Source organism: Centropristis striata, chromosome 19 (genome assembly GCF_030273125.1).
Source record: "Centropristis striata isolate RG_2023a ecotype Rhode Island chromosome 19, C.striata_1.0, whole genome shotgun sequence".
In the NCBI taxonomy this organism is placed as follows: domain Eukaryota; kingdom Metazoa; phylum Chordata; class Actinopteri; order Perciformes; family Serranidae; genus Centropristis; species Centropristis striata.
Window position 1 is genome coordinate 6,100,356 of NC_081535.1, and position 11,020 is coordinate 6,111,375.

Sequence of the window (11,020 nt, forward strand, 5' to 3'; positions counted from 1 at the left end):
ATGTGGAGCGTAACCAGCAGTGAGAAGTGTTTTTTTTGGCTTTCCACTAAGCCTATTTAGCCATGTGTACAACTCTTTGTCACTGGGGCAAATGAGCTGGCACAGTGGCCTTATGTCCTAAACTGCATGATGTTATTTAGGGCACACAGAGCAGAGGGTAATAAAGCAGGAGGCCATTATGGTGGAAACTGATGCTTATCATCTTCTGTTGGGCCCTCCATGGCTTTGGGGGCTTTTTCTTTCTTCTCTCACTTTTTCCCAGTGTGCCGACTTTCTTTTGCCTGCAACTTGATTTGAATATATTGAAGTATGCACATATTTTGGTCACAGTTGACACTAGGGCACTCCTTGTAGGTTCAGCTTCAGATTAGGGCTGGGCGATATATCCATATAAAAAATCTATCAATATATTTTTTAATGTGATATGGAATGAGACCATATTGCAAATATCGATATAGTTCAATTTTTTTTCTTTATATATAAATGCTGCCCTCACTAGGGTTTGTCATATTTAGCTCAATATATAAATATATTTATTAAGATATTTTTTATTTATTTAAATGTGCACTTTATGGGGCTTTGATTTAAAAAAAAAAAAAGTTATCTTGGTTACACAGTATTTATGTTCACTCAAATAAATGGTTTCAATAAAACTACTTTGTGATAGCCATTTTTCATGGTTTTCTTGATAATAACCAAAATCATTATCAAGAAAAACCATGTTAAATGTCTAGATATCAGCTCTTAAATTAAACTGTTATGAGCCATTTTTGCTGTTATCATTATATTTGTCCAAACAAATGTACCTTTAGTTGTACCAGGCATTAAAATGAACAATAAATTGAAGAAAAAGGGTGGTCTAATCAATTTTTCCATGACTGTATATTGTATTTTTTGGTTTGAAATATGCATAACCAATATTAAGAAAGTGACTGAGAACACAGGGTTTTCAGAGCCTATAAGAAAACTGACAAAAAGTGTGGATGTTCCAATTAAAAGGACAAGGAAAAGTAGGAACAGGAAGTGATGCAGGGATCTACTACTGCTGCAGGAGAGGGGTACTTCCTCTTTGTGCTGGCTGTTGGATCTGATCAGGTGGAGAGAGAGAGAGAGAGAGAGAGAGAGAGAGAGAGAGAGAGAGAGAGAGAGAGAGAGAGAACGAGAGAGAGAGAGAGAGAGAGAGAGAGAGAGAGAGAGAGAGAGAGAGAGAGAGAGAGAGAGCAACAGATGGCCAGGGGATTACTCCCACAATCTCTAAGCGCTCTCTCTGCCTCTTTCTCTCATAATTCCACTACTGTGCTGCTCGCTACACTCAACCACTCTGCCTGCAGGTCCGTCCTTCCTGCTCCTGCAGGGCCTCCGTTCCTCATCCTTTATTAAATGATCTTCTTGTAATAGCTCCTCACCTACTCAGTCAGCCGCAGAGCCGAACTCAAATAAGCAGCCTCAAAGCAAACAGTGTTGATGCAGTTAGCGTGTTGCTAATCTGGCCTGAACACTTGAATGAGTGGGGAGTGTGCCACGACAAAGAACTGCTACATGGCTGTTTTTTTCAGGGAGAATAGATGTAATTTCGATGTATTTTAAGAGAAGAATCAGCACACAAAAGGTGTGTCGATGCATGAAACAGGCTCAACATCCTGTATGGACACTGTTCAGTGGACAGTATAAAATCTCAGGACCAATGTAAGAGCTAGTTTACCAGCTCCATTAGACTAAACAGAGCAGACTGCAGACTTTGCTTGGCAAACATGTGTGATATATAACCCACATTTACCTGCCGTTTATTGAATATCATTGTTTTATTGCTTAAATCCCACATCCTAACACCTCCAGCACAGTTTGGTCAAGTGCAACTTCCTCATGTTCTAATAAAAAACTACAGGTAGTCGTTCAGTATATGAGCACATCATGGTCTGTTAGTTGACCTCCATTAACCCTCTGGAGTCTCCAAAAGCGCCATCAGATCCAGACGTAAAAACAAAACTACCAAAAAAAAGACACAAAATTACAAAAAAAAAGACACAAAATTACCAAAAAAAAAGACACAAAATGACAAAAAAAGAGACACAAAATAACTAAAAAAAGACACAAGATGACCATAAAATACACAAAATAACTAAAAAAAAACACAAAATCAGACACAAAATCAGACACAAAATGACCAAAAAAGACACAAAAAGACACAAATGACCAAAAAAGACACAAAATGACTTACAAAGACACGAAAAGACATGAAAAGGACTCAAAAATGGACAAAATAGCCCATAGAGTTAAGACTTTGCATGACACACTGGGGAACGGAAAACAACATTAACTCTATTCACAACCACTTCCCTAAAATACACTCAGGAGACCACATGAGTCCCAAAGACCAAAACCAACCGTTTCCATAAAAACTCTCATCTGATAAATGTGTATGAGTTCTTAGTCTTTTCTTCAGTTTGTAACCTGCAGGGCTTGATATCGAGCCGGGACAAGTAGATTTTTTGTAGGGCAAGTGGAGCTGACATTGAATTTTTGAGAAAAACTCACTGAGGGAAAACCTGAAACCTCAATATATCTGAATGAAAATGGGCTCTATGGGTGCCCATGAGTCTTGTAGACATGTCCACTGTACAGCCAGCAGTTTACAGAACAGAATTGCTCCAAAATGTCAAATGTTTTTGAAACCAAATCACAACATGAATTTTTCCGTGGTGGTCTTCAAGGTCTTGATTACATTGATGTAATATTTTGGAGGGAGTCTGACCATTTTTATCAATTCTCAAAGACTAAATTTAGCCACGAATCTGTGAAACAAATGTTATCAACCAAAAAATTACTGAAACAACTTGGGCATGGGAATGGACTTCATTAATATTCTCATATCATAATGTTGTAAACCCTTATATACACTCGATAATTTTTATAAATTAATTATGGGATTCATTCATTTTTAATACAGATCTATGACTAAAACAACTTGACACACAGCTGAATTTCAAATTAATCTTCATGTTCCCAGCTTTCAGATAATATACAACACTTCTATGTGGCATGTACTGTTGACCTGCTATCTCCTGCTTAAGATCCCCTACCCCCAACTAAAAAGACAGTAAACAGGTGGGGTGGAATGGAAAAGGTTAAAAGTAGGAGCCCTGAAGTTAAACCTTTCCTTTATAGGTTAACCCATTTAAGGCGGGATAGCATTACCGCATTTCTACCATTAAAACCGGCGGCGCTGTTACGTTATTCTACCATTAAAGCCGGGAAAGAGGATACGTCGTTTTGTAGTATTTGTAGTTTTTTCCACCTATTTTCGGTCTCTTGGCCAATGAAATGCATCAGAATACATTTGGGAGTGTCACAATGCAACATGGGACTTTTCCAGAAATGAAATCATGGCTGAAGACGACTATAGCGGAGGGAGCTCAGATATAACAGCTATAAGCTCAAATATTTTTTGAATTTCATTTCTATCTGCTAAAGAGGCTGAAAAATCTATTATTTAGTAGGAAGAGTCGACACTTCTGTTGAATTTGCAGAAAAACTTCAGGTTTTAGGGGGTTATTTTAAAATCGCCCAGAGGTTTTACAGGCATTTTTCCCAGGCGTTTTAGGCCTAGATGGGTTAAGGGAAATTTTCAATGGATTCCTGATGAGGCTGGTGATGACCATAACCAAAATTCATGTAAATTTACAATAACGTTTTTGAGAAGTTTAAAGGGAAAGTCAGCTTTTATGATGGGTCAATGATAATTTGAGGATATTTTTCAGTTATGTGTTGACGTTAAATTAACTTGTTCAAGGGACAAGTGTATGGGCTGGAATATGTGCCACCAGAAACTGAATTTGAATCATTTATATTTGAATTTAAATAGCTTAACTTGAATAATTTAGCGCAGATTGCAGGGTGGCAACAAATGAGAAAACGGAGCTGATTGGTCGAAGATGCGTTCTGTGTATCTGCGCTCGATTGCTCTGTTGCAGAAAATTTAAATTAAACTTTGCGAACTGAATTTGAATTGTGAGAGCTGAATGTTCAGTTCCAAACTAATAAATTCAATTTCAAATTTCAATTCAAATTCAGTTTTTAAATGCAATGATTCAAATTGAACAATACAAATTCAAATGATGTGATTCAAATTCCGTTTTTTAATGCAATTATTCAAGTTAAGCAATTCAAATTCCATACAAGTGTGTGAAAAAAGTTACCGCCAAGCCCTGACCTGTACCAACTAGTTCTCTAGCGTTGGAAAACACCAGCTATTCTGTCAGTGAAGTGATCACACGTGTGAATCTGTACAAGTCCAACACTGCAGCATCATGGGTCCATGTGAACCATGCGTCCAGTCAGCCCTGTCCTGATCCACAGCAGGAGTCTCCCCCACATGTCCACTTGCAAGGGCAACCACTTATCTGTTGTGTAAAGACATCGCCATGGAGATGAAGCATCTCGACTCCCAATAAATAAGCAACATTGTCAAGCTGTGCTATCAGGGGATGAGTCACAACATCAGCTAATCACACAGCCCCCGTTCAAGCACCCTCGTCTCTCTTATCTCTGGGCTGCATAATTACAACCAGCTTACATCTACCATAACAGTAATCAATAAATGGATAGTGAAAGGTCCCATTTAGGACAATAACTCTTAATCTTCAGAGCCACTGGCTGAACTTTCCCAAGTAAGTGGAATCAAACTGACTCGCCTCAGTGACCTTTTCCCTGCCAGGAGCTTTTCTCTTCCCCAGCTTGCTGTATTGAATCTCTTCTGAGGCTCATTGTTTTCAGGCTTTACACTAAAATACTTAGATTTTTTTTCCCTTTTATATTTTTAGTTGCAGCAAACAGCTGATTTTCTTTAGGATTTTATGTTCCCTACACACACATCCAAAGGTTGTTGCATTTCAGCTACAAACAACACTGATATTTATTTATTTATTTTTGACAAGATAGTGATGACACGATGATCTGTAATTGCCCATCCTTAACCCTCTGGGGTCTGAGCCTATTTAGGCCGTTTTTGAGTACTTTTTTCATTTTTGGTAATTTTGTGTCTTTTTAAGTCATTTTGTGTCTTTTTTTGGTCATTTGATGTCTTTATGTGTCTTTTTGTGTCTTTTTTGGTAATTTTGTGACTTTTTTTTAGTCATTTTTGGTCATTTTGTGTCTTTTTTTGGTCATTTTGTGTCTTTTTTAGTCATTTTGTGTCTTTTTCTTGGTCTTTTTGTGTCTTTTATGGTCATTTTGTGTCTTTTCTGTGGTCATTTTGTGTCTTTTTTTTTGTCTTTTTGTGTTTTTTTTGAACATTTTGTGTCCTTTTTAGTCTTTTAGTCCAACATAAAATGTGATTTTGAATCTTTTTTTTACTTTCAAAACACTATCATGCTCAATAAAGAATTTGAAATTATGCAAATGTGAACAAATGTTGCAAATATAACATAAAAGAGGGTTACATCCAGTTCTATCATTTCATACTAAATCTATTTGAGCTTGTCTCCAGTTTTACTTGGTATATCATCATCAAACTGAAACTGGCCTCATGGAGTTTACAGCCAGAACTTTAGAGGTAAATTTACAGTAGGGCTCCACGCTGCTTTGTTTTCTAGTCTGGATTTGATGAAGAAGTGATGATTTGGTGCTTTTGGAGACTCCAGAGGGTTAATGTAATAGTAGTGATCTCGCTGACACAAATAAAGGGGGAAGAAGCTAAATAGTTAAGTTTCCAGTAGCATTTTGAAATGGAGGAACAATGCCTAGCCTTATATATTTATAATCTATAACATTAGGCATAATAAGCATCAGGGAATAAACAATGTGACACTGCATCAAACAGCTGTTTAAACTATAGACGGTAAATATAAAGATGGACAACCTTATAGCTACACAAAAGTGAAAACAAATAATATTGACCGCCCCCTGGTTGATGGCTGCAGTTTAGATCATAAACCCTGTCCCATCTACAGTCATGGAAAAAAATATTAGACCACCCCTTTTCTTCTATTTATTGTTCATTTTATTGCCTGGTACAACTAAAGGTACATTTATTTGGACAAATATAATGATAACAACCAAAATAGCTCATAAGAGTTTAATTTAACAGCTGATATCTCGACATTTTCAATGATAATAACCAAAATAATTATCAAGAAAACCATGGAAAATATCTAGATATCAGCTCTTAAATTAAACTCTTATGAGCTATTTTGTTTGTTATCATTATATCTGTCCAAACAAATACCTTTAGTTGTACCAGGCATTAAGATTAACATAAATTAAAGAAAACAAGGGTGGTCTAATAATTTTAGTGTAGTATGTTCATGTATGGGACACGGGCCAAGTTTTTTAAAATGCATGCAAATACGTTTTCCACAAAGATTGTCATTATAAGCAGTTGTTTATTGTATTTAATTTAGTGTTTATTTAATATGGACATAGCAATTACATTGGACAGACCAGATGCATTGTTTAAGTGTTTTGGCGCAAGTGCTGATGCTATCACACTGATATTTGTTCTTTTTATAATTTTCTGATAAGTGTGGTTTTAATTAGTTATTAAGTGCTATGAAAAGGCAATGTAATGTCATGATTGACAGCTGTGATTGAGTCAGACGGCTGTGTGGGCGGGACCTCGATACAGCAGCTCCAACCCAAATCACCAGAGCAAGTTAGCAGCACCTGTATCTGTGATATTTTTGCATAATTATTGTACAGTGGAAGGAAGAGGAGAGGTCATCCATCCTTTATGGTTAAAACATCTAGTACCTAACGTAAAGGTGTGCTTGACTCAGCTCAACAGCAGGTGATCTGTTGATTAATCACATTCGATTTGCAGTAATCAATCAGAGCAGCAGGTCTCAAAGAAAAATCAGAGACAAACAATTGTTGACTCACTGATGTGTGAAAACGGCTTTATGAAACTTCAAGAAAAAGGATTCCAGCTGTGAACATGTTTTACTTGAGATGAGGGTTGTGACATTAATTACTGGAAACGTGGATAACTTTTGCACAGTCATTGGAGAAACTTAAGATCCCGACTGAAGGCGTCTGCTTCTTGTATAAACATACATGAGTCAGAAGGATGTTTGAAGAGAATTAGGTGTGTGTGAGGCCTGAAGTCCTGGCTGCATTTTCCATCACAAATTTAAATTCAAAGGAAGGAAAGAGCTCAGACATACCATGCACTAAATGCATGATGAGAGCAAAAATATTTTTTGGCCCTGTAATTATTATTTCAATCATCTTTATAAATTCTACAAAGAAATACGAATTCAGTGCTTTTACTTTGAAATAGCAGTTTTTCATGTAGTGCATTAATTAGTGATTGTTTGTTATTATGTGTCCTCAGTTTTGTATGTAAATTGAATTATTCGTTCCAAGTAATATTCACTAAACCAGTTCATTGGCTTAATTAGTTGATATTTCCAAGTAAAATGTAATTGAGGGACATCAGTGAATCTGCAATTTACTTGTGTATTTTAATTAAAAAAATAAGTGGTTCTATTAAATAAATATTACCTACAAACAGCCTGAGTAAAGATTACAAACACTTTCTGTGTGGAAAAACTTGTCTAGCCTTTTTTTTAGTAAATGTGACTCCAATTTCTTGTACTTAATGCTAAATTTTGAAGCTTCCAACACCCAAATGAAAATAATTGGACAAAACAGGATCAGACAGGGGATTTACAAACAAAGGCTTAGTCTGCCAAACATCAGATTTTCAGAAATGTTCTGAATATGTTAAGGTGTGCTGTATTTATTCCTGACTCACTGCTTGTGCCATTCTAGCAGTAATAATATGGTTAAAAGCAAAATAGTTAAATTAAAGGGTGTCAGACAAAAACAGGACTTCTGGATGTTGGCTTCAAGCTGCATGATTTTTTTAAGGGACAGGATAAGAAAAAAAACTTGTTTTTCTTCTGACCAACAAAGGTTTGCACAAAAAATATCGGGTTGATAAATTATCAGCGGATAATAGGAAAATTAGCTGGTAAATAGAGTCACTATAGTATAGTTTGTTTGGAACAACAAGAAGTGCAGCACGCAAACGTGTCGTCGCTGGTGTGAACGTTTGTCACAGTTTTCATTAAGAAAACGAGATTGTAATTAGCAATGCATGGTCCACAAGTATTCCAAGATGAGGTAAAAATGTCTGGGAGTTTTAACACAACTGACCTTTTATTCACCAGAAAAATCTTCATTGTGACAAAGTTAAAAACTTGAATCAGCAGCAGCTAACGTTATTGACAAAAATCGCATAAGTTATTGCACTTGATGATCATTTTGTCACCTAAAGATGCATTTTGAGCCCCAGTTGAAGATCTACCTGTCTTATATATGTGGTTGAATACTAATTCAAGAAAGTTTTGAAACCTTTTTGTTTTAACTGTAGACTAAGCAGCCATAGGCTTTTGGTTCAATAACCTTATTTTTGTATTGAGGCATGCATTGTCAATAGCTTGTGCTTAATAAGTCTACATGTCTGATTTGACAGAGTATATTAGTATATTTGCAGACTAAATATCAATAGGCTTTGGGTTCTGTAAAAGGTTTTTTAAGTTATTTAGATTAACATGTCTTGATTTGTTTGTTTTTGTTGTGTCAATAACGGTGACGTCAGTATGATTTGGCTACTATAAAAATATAAAAACCTCCCTACAAACATAAAAATATATATTAAATTTAGTTAAATTATTAAATTAAATACATATATATTTCTGATACCGGCTTCACTGATAAAAAGTTACAATTCTTATATTTATTTATTTTTTAAACGGTTGTTTTATTTCCTATTTCACTAATTTAGAGGTACTACCTGATTGAATTTCTGCCTATTAATCTTGTTGTGCATTTTTACACTCCACTCTGTAATTGAAGTATTTTTCCTCAACAATTTTATCAGTGTTTTTGTTCATTTTCATTTGTGTATGTGTATATGTGACTGTTTACATGTACATATATGCATAAAAAAAAAATAAGAAAAGGATAATTATATTCCTGTAATTGGAAATTTCTTATTGTATTTTTCAATAAAAATATTTTGAAAAAAGAAAAAATATGTTGTGCCTTAGCCTTACAAAACTAGGAAATGGTTTCCCTGTGATTAAATCCCTCTTTTTTTAATGAAAAAACAACAATCATACATTTGAAGCACTGTTTCAAAGTAGGATAGTACAGTAAAGTACTCTGCCAATACAGATGTGCACACATGTATGGTTACATGGAAAGAAGCCAGCAGCTCTGTTGTGAGCTTAAAGCATGATTTTCGGTCTTTTTATCCCCACTGAACTGATGGCCATTGGTCTTGTTGACACAAAATAGAATATTGCATAATGTGCTTTGCTGCTGAAAAGGATGCTAGCAGGCAAGGATTTCTTTTTGGTGTTAACCCACCGCAGCCTGATCCGATTTAAACTTCAATTGCCTAGAAACATGTCCATGTAAAGAAAACTTAAACTTTGATTACTTGCAGCTGGAAATGCAACAACTTTTGGATGTGTAGGGAACATAAAAACACTAAATTATTAAATTGTTAATTATAATTTAGATCCCAAAAACATTTATGTTTTTATTGCATAAACTAAGGATTGGTTTTTAATATAGATTAATCTTTAGATTACTTTTTAGATTAATCGATTAATGGTTGGGTTTGTCAAATGTGAAAAATGTCCATCCCAGTGTCAAAAAGTCCAAGTTGATATTTGTGTTGTCAGACATTCAGTTTAGAGGTCGACGGATATATCGACCGGCCGATATATCGGGCCGATATTTGCGTTTTTTTACTTGTATCGGCATCGGCCGATACGTGCATGCGTTCGCCGATCAATTAGTCCATTTCACTGAGCCAAAAAAAATCAGCAGCACATATCAGGGATCGGTTAAGACTGATGTCAAAATAATCGGTATCGGCCTTAAAAAAAAACATATCGGTCGACCACTAATTCAGTTTAATGTGATAGTTTTAAAAAGCAGTAAATCTTTGTATTTAGGCAAAAAAATGTGGCTAAATACTGCATTTTCTGCCATTTTGCATGCAAAATAACCTATATCAATCGATTTTCAAATGAATTGCCATAATTTTTCTGTTGACATCACTAAGGTGAATAACCATTGCAGATATATATCCTGAAGTGACGATGGGTTTTTTGTCAGGACTACTTTTTGTTTTGTTTTTGATAAAAGTGATAACTTAAAGTGAACAATTGGTTCTGTTTCCTTCAACAGCTGCTATGGTAAACTATGTGGAAAGCCCCATCAAAATAAAGCTCACATATATCATTGTTTGGAGGGGGGAAAAACCCAACTATTGTTCATGTTTTCCACTATGTTAAGGAAGTCTGTGTTTTGTTTTTAAACGTCAAAATCACGACCGAAAAAAATGTAAAAGCCACTTTTAACTCCCTGAGGGATGCCTCCTGGAGGAAAACCCGTTCAGTGAGATTTTATCGTCTCCATCAGATTAAAGTCAACAAATTCAGGTTTAGCGTGTAAAACTAACACGCAGTGTCGTTTCTAAACCGTGTAAAGAAATAAAAATAAAAGTAAAACTTACCTCTGACACACAGCAACGACATGGCAACGAAATTCCCGCAACAATCCAGCAGTTTGACACAGTTTATAAAGCTCAGCGGAGATTCACTCTGTCCGGTAACATTTTAACCATTAAATTACTTTTCTAATCGTTGATAAGTTCCCAGTCGGTATTTACAGGTGTGTTTGTGATGCAGGACACGCGCAGAGAGCAGCAGCCCCCCGCCACGGCCACGCCATTATTAAAACTCTCATAATCACAATCTCAGGTTTTAGACTGACGAACAACCTGAGGGCAGAGAGAGAGAGAGAGAGAGGGGGCGGGGCCGAGGCACCTGTTACTGCCATCTGAGCTGTCCAATGAGAACACAGTACCGCGCTAGGGGGCGGGGTCGTTTGCAGTGGATCTGACCAATCGCTGTGAGGGACAGGTTATAGGGAAAAGCAGGTGACGCACACAGACTCTGAGGACACAAAACACCTGTAACTTTTTACTTATGGAGATGAG

The 11,020-nt window shown here is 36.1% G+C and overlaps 1 protein-coding gene across 1 annotated transcript in view; it reads right to left on the reverse strand.

Moving 5' to 3' along the window:
* The window catches only part of LOC131992146 (protein unc-13 homolog B-like), a 111,046-nt gene extending 100,260 nt beyond the window's left edge, over nt 1-10,786 (reverse strand). Inside the window, exon 1 of the mRNA XM_059357615.1 lies at nt 10,535-10,786. Coding sequence (XP_059213598.1) covers nt 10,535-10,556 — 22 coding nt within the window. The 5' untranslated portion in view covers nt 10,557-10,786. The remainder of the gene's footprint in view (nt 1-10,534) is intronic.
* Nucleotides 10,787-11,020: the final 234 nt, after the last annotated feature.